General features: G+C 20.1%; 1 protein-coding gene across 1 annotated transcript; it reads left to right on the top strand.

Annotated features, from left to right (window-relative positions):
- Window positions 1-24,017: 24,017 nt before the first annotated feature.
- On the top strand, window positions 24,018-26,254 carry LOC122507186 (mitochondrial carrier homolog 2-like). The gene is made up of 7 exons (XM_043619777.1): window positions 24,018-24,215; window positions 24,348-24,432; window positions 24,660-24,822; window positions 24,904-25,035; window positions 25,134-25,320; window positions 25,408-25,475; window positions 25,924-26,254. Exons 1-7 carry the CDS (start codon window positions 24,114-24,116, stop codon window positions 26,099-26,101), a joined length of 915 nt encoding a protein of 304 aa, XP_043475712.1. The 5' UTR covers window positions 24,018-24,113; the 3' UTR covers window positions 26,102-26,254.
- Window positions 26,255-26,404: the final 150 nt, after the last annotated feature.

The following is a 26,404-nucleotide window of genomic DNA, read 5'->3' as shown; positions in this document are numbered from 1 at the left end:
GACAAAATATTTATTCGACACTTTTTCTTTTGAAAACCATTTTCCTTAAAATCATCGCCTCACTTTTTTTTCCTTTGACTTGTTTTCGAAGAAAAGAAAAGAAAGAAAGCAAAAGTCGGCTAAGGATCTTATAAATACATAAAATATAGTAAAAGCGTCGCAGAAAAGGAGAGATGCAAGTATAAATTGAGTGTCGGGAACAAAAGTAGGACATACAGCAAAAGTTATAAACTAATAGTGAGACAGAGGAGAGGAGTCTGTATAATGAGAGAAATAGAGACCAAGAGGAGCCAATGGAGAAGTAGAAGAGGAGGTAGTGGAACGTAGGAACGAGGGCGCGAGTATTGATCCCTCCAATGTTGGGTTGACACATTTACGAAAAAGCTTCTCGCATGCTCTAGTTCCAGATAAAGACCTTTTTTTCTTAACCATGAAAAAGAAAAAGCAGACGAAAAAAAAATTCACTCCACTTGTCCCCCCCCCCCCTTCCCCTCAAATTTGAAAAAAAAGAAGATATATACTTTAAAAAGAAGACAGTGTATAGACGAGGAAAAAAAAAATTTGTCTCGCGCACACTTTGACTTTTCTTCTCGCCTCGAAAGTGACAGTGTTTCTTTCCTTTTTTTTCAACCCTCTGAACTTTTTTTTTTTTTTTATCAAGTTGAGTCTTTTTTCCTCTTTTTGCGAAAATTAAAATTTTATTCTAATAAAATTACTTGAAAATTTTCTACAAAAAAGGAAATTTACATAAATCAACAGAAATAGTCGCGAAAAAAGTTGAAAAAGTCATAATATCCAAGTCTTGTAATGGAAATAATTTAATTCTTATAATTCAATACTTTCGAAGAATTTTATAAGAATTGCATTTTAAAAAAGAATAAATTGCTGCGAAAATTTTTATTTTTTACTAAAATAATTGAATTTTTATAAGAAATTTTATAAAAATTGTTGAAAATTAAATAATTAAATAATTAAATTTCTTGTCAAGAATTTTAATAAAATTTTGTATTTAATTAAATTCTTGCGTCAAGATTTTATTAAAATTTTGAAAATAATTGAATTCTTGTCAAGAATTTTATTAAAATTGCATTTTTATAAAAAATTCTTGAAAGTAATTGAAATTCTAGTAAAGAATTTAATTACTTACGAAAATAATTGAATTCTTGAAAAGAATTTTATTACATTATGAAAATAATTAATTCACTTACTTTTAATACAATTTAAAAAATATTTCATGAAAGAATTAATTTTTTTTAAATTTTTAATAAAATTTCACGAAAGAATTCAATTATTTTTTTTTAATTTTTAATAAAATTTCACGAAAGAATTCAATTATTTTTTTTAAATAGTAAAATCTTTTGAAAAAATTCAATAATTTTCAATAAACTTTCATGAAATAATTCATTTTTTTTAAAATTTTGTTATAAAATTTTTCAAAACAATTAAATTATTTTCTAAAATTATAAAAAAAATCCTTCAAAACAATTCAATTTTTTTTTATTTTCTAATACAATTTTACAAAAAGAATTCAATTATTTTCTATATTTTAATGAAATTCCTTAAATTAATTAAATTATTTTCGAAAATTGTAATATAATTTAGAGAAAAATTTAATAATTTTTTAAAAATTTTGATAAAATTCAATAATTTAATTGTTTAATTTCAATTATTAGGAAAGGCGATTATTTTAAAAACTTGAAAGAAATTGTTTATAAAATTCAATTGCTGTGTCAAAATTTTTAATTAAAATTATTAAAGAAACTCCTTTAATTAAAAAAAAAATTAAAAAGTAATTCTTCAAAGGAATTTAATTAGGATTTTTCAAAATTTAAATAAAATTCTTTGCGACAATTCAGTTTATTTTCCTGAATAATAAAATTTTTTGAAGGAATTCTATTATCATCGAATTTTTTGATAAAATTCTTTGCAACAATTCAATGATTTTCAATACATTAATTTTAAAATTGAAAATTTTATTATTTATGAAAATACTGGGCTCCTGTGAAATTTTTATTATTTATGAAAATAATTAAATGTTTGCATACAATTTTATTAAATTTTTTTTTCAAATAATTCAATTCTTTTTGGGAAATTTTATTAAAATATAGTAGATATTAAAAATCATTGAAATTAGAAAAATGCATTTTATTTTTGAAAATAATTGAAATTAGGACAAGAACTTTTTTGACATTTATGAAAATAATTGAACTTTGGAGAAGAATTTTGTTATTTATAAAGATAATTGGAATTTTTTTTCAAATTTTGAACATAGTTGAATTTTATAAGAAGAATTTTATTTTATTTTTGAAAATAATTGAATTTCCGCAATTATTTGTAATTTCGCCAAAATTGAATTATTTTTTAGTGTTTTCAACAAAAATTTAAATTAGAAAATTTTTAAATTCTATTATTTTTAAAATGGCTAATTTTATTTTTAAAAAAAGGCAGTAAGAAGTTAGTTGTTGCTATAGTTTATTTTAATTATATATGAAAACCTTCATTTTATAGTTTAAAAAATAATTATTTATCCTACATTAAAAACAGAAATTACTTTTATGAAAATAGTATTTATAAAAATAAAAAAAATTGCGTTGGGTAAATAGCGATTAACATAATAGAATGTTCTGTATATATATAATTTTTTTGAAAGTAATTCTTTTTCATTTATTTAATCTCTTGACTCGGAGTATATATATCTTTCTCTCTTTTGTACACTTGCTCGTTTCACAATTTGCTTTAATCAAAGTAATTGCACGATACTAAGCTTCACGTATAGGAACTTTTACTGAGTGTATATTATATACCTATATATATATATATATATATATTTCTTTATATTTTTTTTTTCTATGTACACGTTTCATTTCTCTTTATCAAAAAAAAATATATACAATTCTTGAAGCGAATTTCATATATTTCCGGAATTGTTTTTTTAGTTTTCAAAAAAATGTACAATTCATCCTTTCTTTTCTTTTTCTATTTCCATATATCCATGTAAATTCATGACGAACCGCAAGAACCCATTTTGTGGTTAATCTCGAATTTGTATATTCTAGAATCTTACCCAGTCGCACTTTTTGTTAGACTCTTTGTTATATTTTTTTTTGTATATTATTATTTATTATAATACTGGAAAATATTTATTTGATTGAAATAATCAATTTTCAATCTCAAAAGCAGCAAATAATAAATAAAAAATAATAAATTAAAAAAAATGTTTTTTTTTTATATTAATAATAAATATAAATAAAAATAATATTAATAAACAATTTTAACTTAAAAGTATACAAAATTGTAACGAATACCAAAAATGCGGATCAAATTAAAAATTGAATTAAATTTTTTTTTTGTATCAATTTGATACTTTCGAGAAAACTATGATAGTAGAATTGTAATTCATAAATATTGCGAATACTTTTTTCCCTCTTTATTGAATCGAAATGTAAATTTGTTTAGAGAAAGATTTTGTAAAAATCAACAAGTCTTTGTTTAAAGGAGATAAAAAAAACCATCGCATTCGTTACACGAATATGTGAATAAAACAAATTTGTTTCACATATAACAAAATTTTTTTTCAAACAATAAAATTCTATATGGTAAAAGAAATTTGATTTATTTGTATTTGACAAAGGGAAAATATTGGAATATATGTGAATAATAGAGACACAGTACTGGAAAAAGTGAATTTCACTCCGAAATAATTATATAAATTTATAACAATTTTCTATATTCGAATATAAAATCAATTATTAATAAAATTAATAAATTAATTTGAATTCTCGAAACATTTCAAACTTAAAATTAAAAAAAAATTAATTATATTTCAATTCAATAACTAATTAAATAATTAATTATAATTATTTGTTATTTTCAATAAAATTCTTGACAAGAATTCAATTATATTCAAAATTTTAATAAAATTCTTGCCAAGAATTCAATTATTTTGATAAATAATAAAAATTCTACAGAGAAATTATTCAATTATTTTGAATAGAATTTTAATAAAATTTCTTGATTGATATCAAATATTTTTAAAAATTGTATAAAAGTCCTTAATAGAATTCAGTTATTTTCAAAAATAAAATTCCTCGAAAGCATTCAATTATTTTCAAAATTATTAATAAAATAAAATTCTTTGCAATAATTTTATTATTTTGAAAAATTTCAATAAGATTCTTTACAAGAAAAAAATTTAATTCTTTTCCTAAATAAAAAAATCTTCAATAGAAATGCTATTATTTTAAAAAATTTTGATAAAATTCTATAAATAAAAATTTACTTATTTTTAATAGAATTTTAGTAAATAATAAAATTTCTAGCGGGAATTTAATTTTTTTCAAATGCAATTTTAATCAAATTCTTCGGAAATATTGAATTAGAAGAATTCAATTATTTCTAAAAATTTTAATAAAACTCTTGAGAAGAATTCAATTATTTTTTAAAGTTTTAATAAAATTATTGACAAAAATTCAATTATTTTCAAAAAATTTTGTAAAGTTTTTTAAAAAAATTCAATTGATTGAATAAATTTTCATAAATAATAAAGTTCTAGACAAGAATTCAAGTATTTTCAAAATTTTAATAAAATTCTGCCCTGAAATTCAAGAATTTTTAAAAAATTTTTTTAAAAATTAAATTATTTTAATAAATAATAATCTATATCGCAGTTTGAAGTTAGTATTTGTTTGCTTCTATGTTTCCTAACTTTTTGAATAATTTTTCTTTTTAAATATGTATTCTCAATTTTAAAATTAATATATTGAAAATAATTGAATTCTTGCAAAGAATTTTATCAAAAAATTTTAGAATAATTGAATTTCCTCGAAGAATTTTATTATTTATGAAAATAATTGAATTCTTGCCAAAAATTCTCAAATTTTTTGATAAAATTAATTTTATCAAAAATTTGAGAATAATTGAATTTTTCCGAAGAATTTTATTATTTATAAAAATAATTGAATTCTTGACAAAAATTTTATTAAAATTTTTGAAAATCCTAATTAAATTCCTTTGAAGAATTATACTTTCAATTTTTTTTTTAATTAATGGAGTTTCTTTAATAATTTTAATTAAAAATTTTGACACAGTAATTAAATTTTATTAACAATTTCTTTCAAGTTTTTAAAATAATCGCGTTTCCTAATAATTAAAATTAAACAATTAAATTATTGAATTTTATTAAAATTTTAAAAAATTATTAAATTTTTCTCTGAATTATATTACAATTTTCGAAAATAATTTAATTAATTTAAGGAATTTTATTAAAATATAGAAAAAATTGAATTTCTTTTGTAAAATTGTATTAGAAAATAAAAAAAAATTGAATTGTTTTAAAGGATTTTTTATAATTTTAGAAAATAATTTAATTGTTTTGAAAAATTTTATAACAAAATTTAAAAAAAAATGAATTATTTTATGAAAGTTTATTGAAAATTATTGAATTTTTTCAAAAGATTTTACTATTTAAAAAAAATAATTGAATTCTTTCGTGAAATTTTATTAAAAATTAAAAAAAAATTAATTCTTTCATGAAATATTTTTTAAATTGTATTAAAAGTAATTGAATTAATTATTTTCATAATGTAATAAAATTCTTTACAAGAATTCAATTATTTTCGTAAGTATAATTAAATTCTTTACTAGAATTTCAATTATTTTCAAGAATTTTTATAAAAATGCAATTTTAATAAAATTCTTGACAAGAATTTAATTCTTGCGTCAAAATTTTAATAAAATCTTGACGCAAGAATTTAATTATTTACAAAATTTTATTAAAATTCTTGACAAGAAATTTAATTATTTAATTATTTAATTTTCAACCATTTTTATAAAATTTCTTATAAAAATTCAATTATTTTAGTAAAAAATAAAAATTTTCACATCAATTTATTCTTTTTTTAAATGCAATGTTTATAAAATTCTTCGAAATTATTGATAATTATAAGAATTTAATTATTTTCATAAGTAATAAAATTCTTCACAAGAATTCAATTATTTTCAAAATTTTAATAAAATTGTGCCCAGAACTTCAATTATTTTCAAGAATTTTTTATAAAAATGCAATTTCAATAAAATTTTTGACAAGAATTCAATTATTTGCATAAGTATATTAATAAAATTCTTGACAAGAATTAAATTATTTTCGTAAGTATAATTAAATTCTTTACCAGAATTTAATTACTTTCAAGAATTTTTATAAAAATGCAATTTTAATAAAATTCTTGACAAGAATTCAATTATTTTCAAAATTTTAATAAAATCTTGACAAAAATTCAATTGTTTTCAAAATTTTAATAAAATTGTGCCCAGAAATTCAATTATTTTCAAGAATTTTTATAAAAATGCAATTTCAATAAAATTTTTGACAAGAATTCAATTATTTGCATAAGTATATAATAAAATTCTTCACAAGAAGAAATTAAATATTTTTTAAATTGTATTAAAAGTAATTGAATTTTTGCAAAAAATTTTACTATTTATAAAAATAATTGAATTGTTTCGAAGGATTTTTAAAAATTTTAGAAAATAAGTGAATTCTTTGGTGTAATTTTGTAAAAAGTCTTAAAAAAATTGAATTTTGGCAAAAAATAATGCATAGTATTTATAAAAATAATTGAATTCTTTCAAAGAATGTTATGAATGTTATGAATGTTATGAATTTATGAAAAATTGAAAATCTTTGAATTCTTGTTGAGAATATTTAAATTTTCTGAAAATACAAACAGTAATAATTAATTATATAGTTAATAAGTGTCTTTTTTTAATTTTGATTTTTTTTCTCTCATTATACAGCAAGTGACAGTAATTTAAATTTTTTTTACTATATACACATTTCATAAAAATATTCATAAAACTAAAGAAGAAAAAAGTTATTTAGAAGAAAAAAAAATGTATAATAAAGGCACGAAGAGTATTTTTGAAGTAGGACTAAATTTACTTTTCAACTTAATTAGAAGAAGGTGTACCTCTAGTCATATATGAAAAGAGAGTGACATAACACGAGATTTTTTAGTCTCGTGTTGAATTTTTCTTTTTTGTATATCATCGTAAGTGTGGTAGCACTTCCACACCCCTTAGCTCGACCCCAATGCCCACTTACACAGTGCTCACCTTCTCTTCTATATGCTCTATCGACGAGACCCAACGTCTCCTTTCCAAGTGTTGGAATATACACGACTATACATTTATACACACGAGTCTATGCTTGCTTTTTAGGTCATGGAATCTGGTACTCCAGAGAGCATACCGCATATACTCTTATACATACATTTTTTTTTTTCTATGACACCTAACATTCACCAAGTGCACTATAAAGGGTAATAATTGCCCCTTATTGTAGGCTTAATCTGTGTCTATATATCGCAATATATAAACGATGATTATTTAACTACCGATATGAATAATAATAATTTATCAAATGGTGAAGAAAAATTTAGAAGAAAAAATTAGACATACGTAAAAAAAAGTGCGTGTGTAATTATTTCACACGCAAACTTTTTGTATTTCATCAATTTTCTTCAATTTTGCATATTCTATTTCTTTGCTTTTATTATTCATTTCAATGACTTTCAATATTTACTATTTCAATTGAATTTTTCATAAATAATAAAAATTCTACGTAAAATTCAATTATTTTCATAAATAATAAAAATTCTACGTAAAATTCAATTATTTTCATAAATAATAAAAATTCTACGTAAAATTCAATTATTTTCATAAATAATAAAAATTCTACGTAAAATTCAATTATTTTCATAAATAATAAAAATTCTACGTAAAATTCAATTATTTTCATAAATAATAAAAATTCTACGTAAAATTCAATTATTTTCATAAAATAATAAAATTCTTCACAAAAATTCAATTATGTACGAAAATTTTAAAACAAATTCTCATAAAAAATTCAATTATCATTATAAATAATAAACTTCTTCTCCAAAATTCAATTATTTTCAAAAATTTGCCAAAACAATTCAATTATTTTCATAAATAATAAAAATTTCCCAAAAATTCATTCAATTTTTTTCAATTCTCGTCAAAATTTAAATTATTTTTATAAATAATAAAATTCTTTTCAGAAATTCAATTATTTATGAAAATTTAAATAAAATTAATGCGCAAAGTTTCAATTATTTTCAAAAAATTTTTCTCAATTCAATGATTTTGAATATCTACTATTTTCATTGAATCTTACATAATAGAATTCAATTATTAAAAAGAGAATGTTAACAAAATTCTATATTCGAAAAAATTCAATTATTTTCAAAAATAATAAAAATTCCACACAAATTCAATTATATTCAGAAATGTTTAAAAATTCTCTGTCAAAATTTCATTTATCTTATGAATAATTAAAATTTTCCAAAAGAATTCAATTATTTTCATAAATAAATAAAATAATAAAAATTTGCCTCGCAAATTCAATTATGGTCGAAATTTTTTTAAAATTTTCGTCAAAGTTGGAATTATTTTTATAAATAATAAAATGCTTTTGAGAAATTCAATTATTTGAAAAATTTTTTAAAAATTCTTGGCAAATATTCAATTATTTTCTAAAATTTTCCTCAATTCAATGGTTTTTTAATATTTATCTACTATTTTCATAAAATGTTACAAAAAAATTCAATTATTTTCATAAATAATAAATTCTTTACAAGAATTCAATTATGTTCGAAAATTTTTAAAAAATTCTCACAAAAAATTCAATTATTTTCAAAAATTTTCTTCAATTCGATGATTTTGAATATCTATCTATTCTATTTTCATAAAATGTTGCAAAAGAATTCAAATATTTAAAGAAAATATTTTAAAAAATTCTATGTAAAAATTCAATTATTTTCAAAAGTAATAAAAATCCCACAGAAATTAAATTATGTTCAAAATTGGTTAAAAATTCTCGGCCAAATTTTATTTATCTTATGAATAATAAAAATTTCGTCAAAATTTCAATTATCTTATGAATAATAAAAATTTTGTTAAAATTTCAATTATTTTCTTAAATAATAAAAATTTACCAAAAATTCAATTATATTTAAAATTTTTTTAAAATTATCGTCAAAATTATTTTTATTATTTTCTAAAATTTTCCTCAATTTCATTATTTTTAATATTTACTATATTTTCATAAAATCTTCCAAAAAAATTCAACTATTTTCATAAATAATAAAAATTCTACGTAAAATTCAATTATTTTCATAAATAATAAAATTCTTCACAGAAGTTCAATTATATTCGAAAATTTTTTAAAAATTCTCATAAAAAATTAAATTATCTTTATAAATAATAAACTTGTTCTACGCACGTTATTCAATTATTTTTAAAAAATTATAATAAAATTCTTGACAAAATTTTAATTATTTTCAGCATTTTCCATCATTTTATGATTTTCAATATATACTACGATACTACTTTTAATAAAATTCTCCGAAAAAATTAAATTATTTTCCTAAATAATAAAAATTTCACAGAAATACAATTATGTTCAAAAGATAAAAAAAAATGGTCGTCAAAATTTCAATTACTATTTTAAATATAATAAAATTCTTTTCAGAAATTCAATTATTTAAAAAAATGTAATAAAATTCTTGCGCAAAGTTTATCAATTATTTTCTAAAAATTTTACTCAATTCAATAATTTTTAATATCTTTTATTTTAATAAAAATTTCGAAAAGAATTCAACGATTGGAAAGAAATTTTCCGAAATTTTAACAAAATTTATAGAAAATCAATTATATTTAAAAATTTAGAAAAATTCTCGAATATTTTTTCAGAAATTCAATTATTTGAAAAAAAATTTAATACAATTCTTGGCAAAATTGTACTATTTATTTAAAAATTTTAAATAAATTTCTTCGCAAAATTCCATTATTTCCACAAATAATAAAATTTTTACAGTGTTTCAATTATTTTCATAAATAATGAAATTCTTTTTAGGAATTCAATTATTTTCATAAATAACACAAATCACCGGAGAATTTCAATTATTTTTAATCCAATTTTAGTCGAATTCCTCGAAAAATTTATAATTATTTTTAAAAAATTTCATTAAACTCGTCAAAAGAATTCAATTATTTAAAAATCTGTTGATAAAATTCTTTATGAGAATAAATAATAATAATTTTAAGAAACATTTAATTGTTTAATAAAATATTTTTTTTTTCAGTTAATCGTTATAATTTATAATTTCTCTATTTAGTTGATATTTTATTTACACCAAATAATGTGTATATCGATATAGAAAAAAGTAAAATTACCCGCAAGTCTGCAGGGAATTTGAAAATATTTTAATTAAAAATCTTGAATGATTTTTCCCTCTGAATAAACAAGCAAAAAAAAATTTATTATAATATTTCGGTATTTTTCAATATATTTATGGAAAAAAAATGTATTGTAATATACTTTGAACATCCACCAGCATCCGAAATAAAAATTTGAAAAATTTATCGACCTGTATTATATGAGGCAAAATTCCGATGATAATTTTACTGAGTTATTTCCGGAGAAATATTATTCCTTTTAGGATTTCGTAATAATAATATTCTTATTTTTTCTTTTCGTTTTTTTTCCCAGAAAAGTCTCGAAAGGAATGTCTCGTTGAAAGTGGGAAATTTCACAATTAAAAAATCTTTTCCAACATTGATAAATATTTGTCAAGATTAAAAATTCAAAGTTTTCTTATCTAATATATAGTCAAAATGAGTTTAATATAAATGATGAAGCCATGTTCATATGTTCGTAACTATATGTCTGGGAATTATTATATTAATTAATAATAATTAATATTAATATATTATTAATAGAATAATAATTATTTTTAATTTATTATCACAACTAGCAATAGTTGTTTATGATTAATTTAAAAAAAACGAATTATTAATGCAAAATAGGGTTTTTTAAAAAATTAATTTTCTAAGAAAAGAAATTTATTTTTTATTTAGGTATAGATACTTAATTTATTATTTAAAAATTAATTTTTATTTTTTAATTTTAATTTTTAATCCTATTATTTTGAAAAGAAAAAATTAAAAATTGTATGTTTGATTTGAACTTGTAATATGCCTTTTCTCCTTTTTTCCCTCACGATAAAAAGGACAGTCTATATTTAAAAATAACTATAACATAGTTCCGTCTGTTATTTTAATAGAAACTTAATTATTGGTTTCACACGAGCATGTTATTCATTAAATATTACACTGTATGGCTATAGGGAATATTAACGTTATAGATTCTCGAAGTTCTAAAATTAAGTGGTTACATTTATAACCGCTGATGCTTCCCACAAACTCTATGTGTGTGTATATATACACACTATGCGTCATTTTACCTTATACAATGAATAATATTCCATTTAACAATAAAAGAGCAAAAATTTTAAATTTTATCAACGATAACAATTGAAAAGCAATTTTCAATTTTGAAAAGGAAACACGAATACTCTCTAAATGTGAATTAGTAATTATTATTATTAGACATAGAAAGTTAGTTGGAAAATTATGAAAAGTCGTCCACCAAATGATTTGGTAATAATTTTACTAGCGGTTAGTAAAATTTTACTATAATTGTTTAGTAAAATTCCACTATAATTGTTTAGTAAAATTCCACTATAATTGTTTAGTAAAATTCCACTATAATTGTTTAGTAAAATTCCACTATAATTGTTTAGTAAAATTCTACTGTAATTTTTATAGTAGAATTGTACTAACAAACTAGCAGTAATTTTGGTAACTAATTAAATAAGTTTATTTAATTTTTATTCCAAGAGAGATTGACCCTGATTGCTAATAGTTTTTTATATAAAAAAAAAACTCCTAACTATGGGGCGCAAATCGGATTATTCTGGCCTGGTCCGAATATCGGCGCGCATGCGTTTTACTCCAGTTTTCCAGGCATCCGCAGGGAGAATGAAAACCGGGTTACGCCACTCCTTTGTCGATACTTTTGTCTTATCATTGCTATCAATGGGACACTTTATAACAATGTCGATATGGCACATGAAAAAAAATTCAATTTATAATATTTCTTTTTGCATTTTTTCCATACATTGATTGACTTTAACGTATACCACAAAAATTTAATTTTGTTTTTCCCGTGAATTTTCCGTGATTTTCACTTTTTCCCTGACTATATAGAGAATATACTGATCCACTCTCAAAATTATTAGAAAAAACTCAAAAAAATGTCTATTCTTTCTTATAAGAATTAATTAATTAATTAAATAACAATTATTATTATTTTACATTTTACTTTAAACAAAAATTACATCTAAACTAAATTTTCTAAATCCAAACAACCAAAACATCATAAATAATATTATTATTATTAATTATTAACTATATATTTCTCTATCGATTCTTTCATTCCATTCTGTCTGCAGTTTGAAGTTATGTGTATGCTTTTTTTTTTTTTTTTAATATTGCTTGACTGTTCTAAATTATTTATGCAAATTATTCTCTTTTTTATTTATAAAAAATACTAGAAAATTGTTAATTGTTAAAAAAATTTTATTAAGAAGTAGAAAATGTATTTTATGCATAATTTTTATTTCTCAATAACAATATTGTTTACAAACTCATTTTTTTTTCTTTTAGGAAGAAAAACATTATAGATATTCCCGTTTCTTAATATTTTTGTAGAAAATTCTCAATTTTCATAATAGGAAATAATTTGCATTAATATTCTATTTCTTAATTTCAATTGTTTTAGTAAAATTAAAAGTTTTTTAAAAATAAACGAAAAAAATGTTTATAAATTAATATTTGTCAATTAGAAAATTTAACTAAAACTGAAAATTTTTGAATTTTTAGAAAATAGGTAAAAAAATTTTATTGAAAAAAATGTTCTGTTAAATTTATTTAAAAATATTTTTAATTGTAAAATTATTCGAAAACAATAATTTCTTTTTTAAATAATTTAAATATTTAATTATTATTATTATTTTTTCATAGGAATAATTAAGATTTTCAAAAATTTTAGATTCAAACCTTTTTTAGAACAATTACATTTTTCGATAGAAATTCGACTAAAATTGGATTAAAAATAATTGAAATGCTGCGATGAGTTTGATTGTTTATGAAAATAATTGAATTAATTGAGAAGAAACTTTTAAAAAATTAGTAAATACCTATTTGAATTCTTGTGAAATTTTTTTATTATTTATGAAAATAATTAAATGTTTGCGTAAAATTTTATTAAAATTGTTTTTCAATAATTAAATTCTTTTGGGTAATTTTATTAAAATAGCAGATATTGAAAATCATTGGAATGGGGAAAATTTTTGAAAATAATTAAATTTTGAAAAAGAATTTTTTATTTATAATAATAATAATTGGGACTTTGTCGAGATTTTTTTTGTAAATTTTGAACATAATTGAATTTTGTGATAAGAATTTTATTATTTATGAAAATAATTGAATTCTTTTGGAAAATTTTTGAAAATAATTGAAATTTTGACTAGAATTTTAAAAAAATGTTCAACACAAATTGAATTCTTGTGACCAATTATTTTAAAAATTTATTTAAATAATTGAATTCGTTTGGAAAATTTTTGAAAATAGCAGATATTGAAAATAATTGAATTTTTACCAAGAATTTAATTATTAATTTTTTGAAAATAATTTAATTCTTTCAAGAAATTTGATTATAAAAATGTATTAAAAAAAGTAATTGAATAATTGAAATTATGCGATAAGTTTTATTATTTATGAAAATAATTTATTCATTATAAAAATGTTATTATTTAGGAAAAGAATTAAGTTATTGCGAAGAAATTTATAAAAAAATTTGTAAATAATTGAATTAATATGAAATGTTTATTATTTATAAAATGGAAATAATTAAATGTTTGTGTAGAATTTGGTTAAAATTTTTTTTTTTAAGTAATTGAATTATATTTCAGAAAATTTTATTGAAAGAGATATTGAAAATCATTTAATTGATGTAAATTTTTTGCAAAAAAATTGAAATTTTGCAAAGAATTTTATTAAAATTTTTGAAAATATAATTGGATTTCTGCAATAATTTCTAACTTCTCCAAAATTCAATTTTTTAAAATGTTTTTAACTAAAATTCTTCTATAAATCGCAATTATTTTGAATAATTAATTAATTAAATATAGGATTAAAAAATTTAACTAATTTCACTAGAATTTGAATTATTAAAAATTTTCATAAAATGTTCTTTAAAATTTTTTAATTAAATTCATTCAAAAATTGAAATTTTCTAAAGTTTCAAATTGTATTAGAATTTTTCGTAATTTCATAGTCAAAATAGACACAAAAATACAGAATTTTTCTTTTAAATTCTGAAAATTAAATTTTTTCCAGTATTTTTAATATAAAAATCCCTGACTTTTCTCTGAATTCCCTGACCTGGGTCAAGTAATTTGCTGTAAAAATTCTCTGTTAAAAACAAACAATCGCTAATTTCTGAAGCAAAATTAGTATTTTAGGAAAATAATTACATTTTCAAAAAATCTAATTTTGATCTCGAGTTCTATAAAAATACACAACCGAAACATACAGTTAAATTTTACTTTCAATTGAAAGAAATTCCAAGCAACTGTACATTTTCCGTTTAATGGTTTTTTCATTTCGAAACAGTAAAACACCGGGAAAAAAAAATTCAATGTTAACGGATTTTTTCCCTTTCTCAAAAAACATTCATTTCTCTTCTCAAAATTTCTCGAAAAAAAAACGAAAACTATATATAGAAAAGAATCACATAAATAATAAAAATCTCTCTTTCTATCAAAAGGAACAAAAAGAATGAAATGTTCCCTTTTTTGCCTAATTGGAAAAATTTTTTTCTTTTTACTCTGAATTTCCGCGTGTTTATATACACATGGAAAAACTTGTTTACCCAAATCTTTGCTTTCTTGTTTGCTTTTCTAAAGAGATATTTTTATTTATTTCTTGAATATATACATGTTTTTAGTAAAAAAAAAAAAAGAAAAAAAAATCTCTTTTCGACTTTATCTTGATTGTGCGCGCCTACACAATAAGAAAAGCCCTGATGGTCGTTACGGGTAAATGGATTCTAATAATTGGTCAGGCGTAGATTATATTTAAAGCTTGAGTTTGCTTTAAGCTATAAGCACTTTTCAGCTTCCAGGTCGCTTAAGCTATAAGGTAAATTTACCTGAAACACCGATACACCTTTTAAAAATCATCACTGAAAGTCTAAAAGTAGATACACTAGCCGGAGGACCGGATATTTTTTTTCTTTACGTTGCTTTAATAGCGTGAAAATGAAAAAAAAAAAAACTATTTTCTCTCAAAGCGGATCACTTTTTTTTTTCTTTTATCACTCTTTCTTAGACTTTTAAACGCATAGATGTATACTTGAGAAAAAGAGAAAAATCTTCTATAAAAGAGAAAAACGTTCTCAAAGAAGAAATTTCTTTTTTCAAAATTATTTGTTGTTCCAAACCTAAAATTTCTCGCTAGATTTTTGACTCTTGTTGTGTAAATATTTTTCATAAACAAATATATTTAAACTAGCCTCGTTTTTGACTTTTTCGAATTTTTGCAACTATTTTTAAAAAAAAAGGGACTTTTTTCAAGTTATTTTGATAAAATCCGACTTTTTCAATTATAATTTCAATTTTAATTTTACACTGAAAAAAAAATTATTTGATTCAAAATAACCGATTAATGGACTATTGTCAATTAAATATTTTCTTGAATCAAATATTTAATTGATAATTTTTTTTTAATTATTTATTTATAATAATACAATAAAATAAATAAAATAAAATATAAAATAATAAAACTTTAACTCTTTATAATAATCAAAAGTTTCCTTTCCGTTAGCAAATTCTCGGCATTCATTTGTTTGTTTTGAAAATTAGTTTTTGTGGGTTATTGTCATTTTTATTTTTTAATGTCAAAAAAAACCAAAAAAAAAAATTGTTTTATTCACAAAATATTGACAAAAATTCCATTCCATATTTTTTATTTTTCTGACTTTTTTCTAATTTTCATCAAAAATTTTTATTTTTTTCTTATCCTGCTAATAAATTGAATTCCTGCTACGAATTTTATTATTCATGAAAGAATTTAAAATATATTTATTAAAAATAATTTAATTCTTGCGAAGAATTTTATAAAAAAATTTGTAAATTATTTATTTCTTGCGAATAATTTTATGGAAATTCTAATTTAAATAATTGAATTCCTGAGAAATTTTTATTATTCATGAAAAGAATAAAATTGAATTCTTACGAAAATGTTTACAAACCATTTTTTAAATAATTGAATTCTGTTTGGAAATTTTATGAAAATAGCAAATATTGAAAATCATTCAATTGCAAAAAGTTTTTAAAGATAATTAAATTTTACAGAGAATTCTATTAAAAAATTTGTCAATAATTGAATTTCTGTGGGAAATTTTATTAAATTTTTTTGAAAATAATTAAATTCCTAAAAAACATTTTATTATTTATGAAAATAATTGAATTTTTGCTAACGACTTATTAGAATTTTTTTAAATAATGGAATTTCCAAGTAGAAATTTATTATACTTTTAAAAATAATTGAATTCTTGCGATGAATATTGTATTATTTATGAAAATAATTGAATTTTGCAAAGAATTTTATTAAAATACCTCAAAATAAATTTAATTACAATTGTATTTAAAACAATTAATTTCTTTCGAACAATTTTAGTAAATTTTTGAAAATAATTATTATATCCTTCCAAATAATATTAAAAAAACATTTTTTTTAAATAATTGATTTTTTCGAGGAATTGAAATTAGGTTTTTAAGAATAATATTACATTTTTGAGCAAATTCCTGTAAAATTGTATTAAAAATAATTGAAATCCTAATATGATTTTTATTATTTATGAAAATAATTGAATAGTTGCTAGGAATATTATTATAATTTTCAAAAATAATTGAATTACAGAAAAGAATTTTATTATTTTTGAAAATAATTTAATTGTTGCGGAAAACTTTATTAAAATGTTTAAAAAAAGAATTGAACTTCTGTACAAAATTTTATTATTTTTGAAAGTAATTGAATTCTTCATTAGAATTTTATAAATATTGTTTTAAATAAATAATTTTTTTGAAATATAATAAATATGAAAATTTTATTATTTTGAATAATTGAATTCTTGTGAAAAACTTTATTAATAAAAATAACTGAATTTTTCGATTATTAATTTAAAATAGTAATGAAAATAATTGAAATTCTTCGATGAGTTAATTATTATTTTTATGAAAATAATTAAATTCTTGTTTAGAATGTAATCAAAAATTTTTTTTTAAATATTGAATTTTCATGAAAAATTTTATTATATTAGTGAAAGTAATTGAATTATTGTGAAAAATAAATTGCATAATATTTTGTTAAATAATTGATTTTTTCGAAATTTTTTTTGAAAATTAGCGAATTTAAAGTAGTGGAAATTCTCTAAAAAAATATATATGTATATAATATTAACGTGCGGTAAGATGGAACGGAGAGTTTAATTAATCATCAGTCGTTTTATTTTAGATCAAAGTGTCGCTTATCGACTAAAGTATATAAAATGAAAATTCGCGTCATACACTTGCTTAAATAGAAATCTCATTTGGATATTTATTTTCGTTATAGTGTCGCGCACCAAGTCTATTTCCAAAATAAATACATATATACATGTACAAAGTGCCCTTAATTAATGATTGTTCTCGATATGATCAATTTCCATTAATAGTTTTTGTTTCAATTATAATCAATTGGTCCAGATAAACATCTCGGTAATGTTTTCGAATTAAATATAATTATTAATCCATATTCTTCTAAATTTCAATTACAGTCAAAATTAACTAATTTTTATAATCTGGTAAAATATATCATTATTTTCCATTATAATATATACTGTTACTGTAATTTCTTCAAAATTATTTTCATCATTTCAATTCAATTATTATTTTCTAGAATTTTTATAACCTATAAAATTCTTCTTTAAATCAATTATTTTTTAATAATTTTTTAAAAAGTTCTTTGAGAATTCTTCAATTGTATTATTAAAAAATAAAAACTTGTTGTAATTTCAAAAAAATCAATTAAACGTTTTTTAATTTTAATTTGAAATCTTTTCAAAATTCAATTATTTCTAAAAATTCACAATGCTTTTAATATTCAATTACTATCTAAAATTTTAACTGAAATTCATTTTTAAATCAATTTTTTGAGAAAATTCTACAAAAATTCAATTATTTAAATACAAATAAATAAATAATTTATTGAATAATTTATTGCAATCTAAATCTGAATCAGTGAAAATTTCAACAAATTTATAAATAATTGAATTCTTTTGACGAGTTTAATAAAATTTTTAAGAATAATAATTACATTTTTCAAGAAATTCGACTAAAATTGGATTAAAAATAATTGAAATTCTGCGATGAGTTTTATTGGTTTATGAAAATATAATTGAATTCCTAAACAGTAATAATTTTTTAATATTTTTAAAAATATAATTGAATTTCTGAAAAAAAATTCGAAAATTTAAAAAAAAAATTTTATAATTGAATTCTTTTTGAAAATTTCATTAAAATAGTAGATAGATATTAAAAACCATTGAATTGAGGAAATTTTTTGAAAATAATTGAAATTTTTACAAGAATTTCATTAAAATTTTTTTAAATAATTGAATTTCTAAATAAAGAATTCGAAAATTCAAAAATATTTTTTGAACATATAATTGAATTTCTGTGAAATTTTTATTATTTGTGAAAATAATTGAACTTGTTGAGTAGAATTGTTATTATTTAAGAAAATAGTTTAATTCTTTTGGAAGATTTTATTAAAACATTGTAGATAGGTTGTGAAAATAATTAAATTGAGGAAAATTTGGAATTTTTTTTTAAAAAACTCATTTTTTGGAATTTATAAATAAAATTTTTCAAATTACATTAATTTTTATTTAATAAATATTTAAATAATTATTGTTATTTATTTGTCCATCAGGAATTAAAAATTTCAAAATACTTTCAATGTAAAACCTTTTGAAATTTAATTATTTCTAAAAAATATATGGAATTTATCAAATATTTTCGAAAATTTTAACTGAAATTCTTTTTCAAATCAATTCTTATATCAGAAAGTTGTACAAGAATTCAATTATTTAAATACAAAAATAAATAATTGATAATTTAATAATTATTTCTAAATATTGCAACTATAACTCTATGTACTTATGTATTTTTTTTTTTAATTTGAGAAAAAAAATTCTTATAGACTATTTAAGATTTTCAATAATTTGTTATTTTATTTTTTTCTAGAATTTTTTAACTCAAATTCTTCTTTAAAGAATTTTATTTAAATTGCATTTAAAATAAGTGCGAATTCTTATAATGAATTTTACCAAATTTTTTCAAAATAATTGAATTTCTGCAAAGAATTTTCTTATTTATAAGATACTTAGAAAAAAGAATTAAATTTTTTCAAAAATAAAATTAAAATTAAAATAAAATTAAAATTAATTAAAATAATTTATAAAATTTTATTGGAATTTTTGAAATTAATAACATTTTTGCGAAAAATTCTATTAGAAATTCTTAAAAATAATTGAATTCCTGCGAAAAATTTTATTAATTATAAAAATAATTAAATTCACGTAATTTTATCGAAAAATTTTCAAAGTAATTATAAATTTTTGTAAAGAACTTTATTAAAATTTTCAAAAAACAACTGAATTCTGTCGAGAAATTTAATTAAAATTTTATTGAAAATATTTAAATTCTCTGAAAGAATTTAATGGAAATTTTCAAAAATAATAATTTAATTTTTGCGAAGAATTTTATCAGAATTTTAAAAATAATTAAATTCTTTTCATAAATTTTATTAAAATTGTATTTGAAAATGGATTATTTCCAAAAAAAATCGTATTAAATATTTTCTAAAATATTTTAAACCCTTTGTGAAAATTTTATTTAAAATTGTTTTTGAAAATAATTGAATCCTTTTTTCGTGAAATTTTTCGTGAAATTTTTTTGAAAATAATTAAACCCTTATTTCGTGAAATTTGTTTAAAAATTGTTTTGTTTACAATGCAAACAAAAAAGACAAAAAAATTCAGAATTTTCTTATGAATTCTTTAATTTATTTAATTAATGTTATTCATTCAAATACTGAAATTATTCACGCAGTAAAAAGAAAATCTTATATTCTAAGACAGCAATGCAATTTACGCAATATGGACCTTAAATTAAGATTTAATTTTTTACTGTATTGATTCAAATACTATTACTGATTTAAATATGCGATTATTTATTTGATTTTTGAAAATTATTTTAAATAAAAATTATATTCAAGTTAATATTTATTTGTTGATAGTATCAAATAAATTTTTAATCAAATAAATTTTTAATCAAATAAATTTAAATTCAAATAAATTTTTTTAATCAAGTAAATTTTTTTCTAGGTGTATACTTTTATAAAATTGTTCATATACTTGAATGGAAAGAATTATTATTCACGAAAATAATGATTAAGTATAACGAAAACAAGGCCATTTGTTTCTAAAATTCAACCATTTAATTTGAATGAAGATCTTGGGTTTGGAACTTGGGTAGATCTGGGTCTCTGGGTCAACCCTTTTATTGATTCGACCTCGCACTAGCGAAAATTATTCTCAGGATTTGTTAGCTCCACTGTTTTGTACTCGCGCCCGTTCTGCTTTTGCATTGAATTTCATTTCAGAACCACGAAAAATACACATATTTTTCATATGTGTGTGTGTGTGTGTTTGTGATGTGTATATGCGTTGGCAGTTATAAATGTGATTTTTTTTTCTCTCTTTTTTGGTATATAAAACTATCCGCGGGATTATTATATATATATATATATATGGGATTAAATGCATTTTCAGACTCTCTCGGGGAGAGAAAGAGAGAAAGAGAGAAAGAGAGAGAGATAAATCTTTGTTGAGAACAACGCGAGAGATATAGGAGGAAGGTGACCTCTTTTATTTTTCAGATATATAAGTGGTGACACATATTTTTGGTAAAAGGGAAGGGTCGTAGTGACTTTTCGGGTAAAGTGGGGGAGGGGGGGGACAATAGATTCTGCTATAATGATCGGCTAGGCGCCACTTGGGTCAGTGGGTCAAATTTTTAATGCAATCACCCGGGAATCAATTTTTCAACTGCTTTTTCCTTTTCTTTGATATTTTAATTCTGATTGGTATCAATTATTTCCACTTGCGGATTTCAAAGAAAAAAAACATTGTTTCCACTTTAATAGAGAAATAAAATTTATTTTCGCGATTGAAAGCGTTTTATTGCAAAATAATTAATTGATTCGAATAATAAATATAATATATAAATAGTTCACTCCACTTTATTATAATAAAATCAATTAAACTATTAAAAAAAATATTTGTTTAAGAGAAAATACTTATTTCTTTCAATTAATTTAATAATAATTATAATCGAAATTCAATTCAATTACTATAATTATTATTATACATATGAATTGAATAACTGAAAATTAATAAAGTTTTTTTCATTAAATCTTTTCCTCAATTAATTACTTTCTTGAATATTAGTTCCTTTTCAATTAATTATTTTTTGAATTAGTAATTTTTTCAATTATTTATTTATTTTAAATCTGTTTCCATTTTCATGAAATAAATTTTAAATGAATTTTATTTTTACATATTTCTAATTGAATTTATTAAACTTATTTATTTTTTGTAATGACGAATTCATTAAATTTTAATTAATTAGTAGTAATTATTGAATTATTATTATTATTTATGAACAATAGTTCATTTGTTATAATTTTTCAATCATATTATTATTAAATATTCATTGAATATTTATATATTTTTAATATTGAATTACAATTGAATTATAATAATATAATATTATAATTAATATTAGAATAATTTAAATAATTAATTAAAACAATAATATGAGTAAATAATTAAAAAAAATAGATAAAATACATTAAATAAATAAATTTCATTAATTTCATTAATTTCATTAAATAATACTGAGGAAATTAATTTCAAATTCAATTGTTCATTAAAAGTTTTTTCTTTGAAATAAGAGACTTTTAAAAGAATAATTATATCGAAAAAAGGAGCTAATTGAAAAAAATAACTAATTGAAACAACAACTAATTGGAAAAAAACCATTAAAAAATAACTAATTCAAAAAAAAATTAATTGGAAAAAATAGATTAAAAAAAATTCAATAAAAAGAAATAATTTATTACAATAAATAGTTGATTGCTTTAAATAATTGATTGTATAAAAATAGTAAACGCAAAAACAATAAATACAAGAAGAAAATATTTGACACAGAAAAATTAACAATTAAAAAAAATATTAAATTGAAACAAATTATTTACACAAGATTTAAATTAATTATTAAAATAATTTTTTATAATTCAATTGATAATTAAAACAGTGGATAATTATTTAAAATAATATAATGCCTTCAAAACAATGCCTTCATTTATAATAATATTATAAATAATTAATTCAAATAAATAAAAAAAAATAATTTTCAACAAATTTTATTTCAGACAGAAATATCGATTTAAATTAAAAAAATATTTAGGACTTAATTAAACAATTATAAATTATAATTAATTAATTACAAAAATCATTTATTTATTCGTTTATTTAACAAATAAATAAATAATATTTAATATTTATTTATGTGATATTTCCAGAAAATAGCGTATAATCGAGAAAAGTCAATTAAATAATCGTCAATAGACGTTTGGAAATTTTCAATATTAATCGAAAATAAAATATTTCTATAATCAGAATGGAGCTAATTAAGTATATATTATTATGACTGTAAAATTGTCACTGGCGAATGTAAATAAGGAACTTATTTCAAAACAAAATTTTCAATAATATGACGATTGAAAAAGAATATATTGATTAAAAGTTGATTCATATTGAGAGAAAATAAAAATATGTGACAGAGTAAATACAAATATCCTTTCAATGACAAATAAAATTATTACATGAAAATAAATTTGTAAATAAAATTATCAATGAGATTTTTTCTTCAATAAAAGAAATGGTGAAAATATCTTTAACTATAAATAATATTTTTGTCATTATTTGAATTATTATTATTCGAATAATTACAAAAAAAATTATTTTCTGACATTCCATAAAAGTAATTGGAATTATTTTAATTCTTGCATGCTTGCAGTTAATAATTAAATATTAATTCCTAGTTTATCAATCTTTAGGGAAAAAAACATTGTGAATGAAAATTATATAACAATGTTATATAAATTCAATTATTAGATTTTTTTGTTGAAATTGGAATTTCCAATGATTGTTGGATTAAATTTATAATAGTCGGTCAAGTAGATATCTACGGTATTAACAATGTTCCCGTCGGTAAATTGTAATTCAAACTTCTATTTTTCGTCACCAGATAGCGTTACCAGACAGACAAAGGGTTTTTAATTTTATTCATTTTATTTTCGAAAATGAAAGATTGAAAAACATGGAAATATTAAATAAAATTTGCAAAGTTACTCCATTATTATTTATTTACGAATTTGTATCTTAATTTTGAACTTTTAGTTTCTATTCAATTAGCTAAAAACTGTTACAATTTCAACGACAATAATATTCTCGTAATCGAATATGTTTTGTAAATAAAAACGAATCCTTATAATTCAACCGAATTTTCTCTAATTTTCAACTTCTAGAGTTAGTGTTTATAAATATTGCACTCACTGCAACTGTCGAATGATAAAATACTTGGATAAAACCAACAAAAAACCATAGGCAAAATTGCTTTCTTTCCCTGATCGATAATTTCATGTTGCAACAATAATATACAATAGTAATATAGAAAAAACTCACCAATAGTTCTTGATTAAATAACATTCTCGTAAAAACTAACCTCGATTTTTTCCGATGTTGATGATGTTGATCCGGCATCTGCAGCAGCAAGAAATCCAAGGAATCCAAGTGTTTGGCGCCAACGCCATTTTCATACTGACAACTCGCATGATAACTAGGTTAACTTTCTTATCAACCTGAAGTTAGCTGACAGTGATCGTGTATATTATTTTCAATAGTAAAGTGGTCATAGATTGATGCGGTTAAAAAACAATATAATTAATTAATTAATATGAATTCCACCAAAGAGGAATTTTTATGGTCTAATACTGCATGTCGTTTAGTTGTAAATGCTGTTTCACATCCCATAGAATATGCAAAAGTTTTAATACAGGTAATATTCAATTTTATAAACAACTGTAAGGTTATGTTCTAAATTTCAATTTTTGCATTAATTATTAATAAATTAATAGTTAATTAAAATATTTTCCGATTTTTAAGTTTTTAACTAATTCTTTGTTTACAGATCGGACATGAGCCTGTTGGGCCATATCAGTCAAGAACATTGTTTGGAAGACCTGCGTTAGCTTTACCAAATGTTTATAAATATAGTAAGTTATTGTCCTATTTTTCTATTTTTTTTTTTTTTTTAAGAAGTAGACCGAATTTTTTCATAATATTTTATTTTATTTTAAAATTTTATTCTAGTAGTTTTTGAAAATATTTAAATAGAAAATAAATTTTTGTTCATTTGAACGTTTTATTGGAATATTTATTTTTTTTCGTAATTGTTCGCAAAATCTAAGAATATATTATTTATTTAATTTAATATTTACAGTTAAATATATTAAAAGTGTCGATGGATTCACCGGTTGTTATCGTGGATTAGTGCCAAAATTATGCTCATACACTGTCAGTACAATTGCATGTGAAAAGACTGCCGAATCTATTAAGTTTGAGCCAGGAACAAGAGAGACTTATCCTGAAGATGAAGAGGAAAGGTAGTTTTTTCTTTTCTTTTTTTGCTGAAAGAAAACTGATTTTTTTCTTGCTAATAAAAATTGTTTCCAAATTTTTTCCAGTGCTGAAAAATATATTCAAGAATTTATCAGAGATTTAATTAGCAAATCAGTAGGAATTATCGTTAGTCATCCTCTAGATGTTATTGCAATTCGAATGATGGCTCAATTCGTAGGTGACGAAACAAAATACACGTGAGTTTGTGTCAATTCTTCAAAAATTAATTATAAATTAAAATAAAATCAATTAAATTAATAATTAATAATTTTCCCTTCTCTTTTGTTTCATACAGCGGTTTGATGCAATCTTTAATAGAAATTTACAGGGAAAATGGAATTGCAGGATACTTTTCAGGATTAATGCCACGATTGATTGCCAGTGCGGCAACTTTAGCGATTGTCAGTTCGTCTACTTATATTATTAATAAGTACATTATAACGGATCGAGAAATGAAAAGTTTCACAGCGTCAACAATGACGGTTTGTATTTTTTTTTAGTTTCTTGAAAAATTATATCAAAGTCATTTTATAAAAAATTGTCTAAAAAAAGGAAATACTTTTTTTTAGTTCCTGGCTTCCACTATCACTTATCCATTTATTGTCGTATCTCACTGCATGGCTGTCAACGATTGTGGGTAAGCGATAAACTAAATAATATTAACCAAAATTAAATACAGTTAAGCATTTTTATTTATATTTTGCATATTTTTTCTCGTAAGTTCGTCAAATTAATGAGAATTTACTCTGAAAATCAGAAATAATTTTTTTATTATTAATTTATATAACTCTGCAAATTAAATTTATGTTCACTTAATTGTTTAAATTAAATTTATTGTTTATTAATTATTCAATTCTGCAAATTAAATTTATTTTTAATTGAAATAAATTTTTAATTGCAATTGAAATTGAAAATTTGATTTTAAATTAAATTTAATTGTATAAAATTAAAAATATCGTTTATTTATTTTTATTCAATCGTGGAAATTAATTGCTTATTAATTTTATTTATTTCTATAAATTAAATTTATTCATTAACTATTTACTTTTGTACATTGTGAATTAAATAATTGTCAATTTGAAAAGATTGGTAGCTGGAGTGCCGCCGAAAATGCCAATCTATGGCAATTGGCTCGACTGTTGGGCCCATTTGTCAGCGACAAATCAATTAAAACGTGGAAGCAGCTTGATCTGGCGTTACTACACAGGACCAGTGACTCTTTTAAATGGCAAACCATTTCCACTGAGAATAGCCAATAAATAATTAAAGTGTTCATTAATCGTTTCCTAATGTTCATTCTATTAAATGACCTCTTTATACAAAAAAAGAAAAAAAAGAAGAAGTACGATTCCAAACTGTAAATTAAAGCATTTATTGTATTATAAATCAAAATATTATCTAATATTTCTTTGAAAATTTATTGAAAAATAATTTTTTTTATCCTTACTTCGTTTCTTTTAAACGAATTCAGTTAAAAATGTGAGTAATCGAAAGTTTATTATATAATTAAATTAAAAAAAAGAATTTAAAAAGCAGGTAAATTTTATTTGTATTCGAAAAAAATTC

This window comes from Leptopilina heterotoma, unplaced genomic scaffold (genome assembly GCF_015476425.1).
Source record: "Leptopilina heterotoma isolate Lh14 unplaced genomic scaffold, ASM1547642v1 Lhet_45, whole genome shotgun sequence".
NCBI lineage: Eukaryota > Metazoa > Arthropoda > Insecta > Hymenoptera > Figitidae > Leptopilina > Leptopilina heterotoma.
The sequence above is the reverse complement of the archived record's forward strand: the minus strand, read 5'-3'. Positions and strand labels throughout refer to the sequence as shown.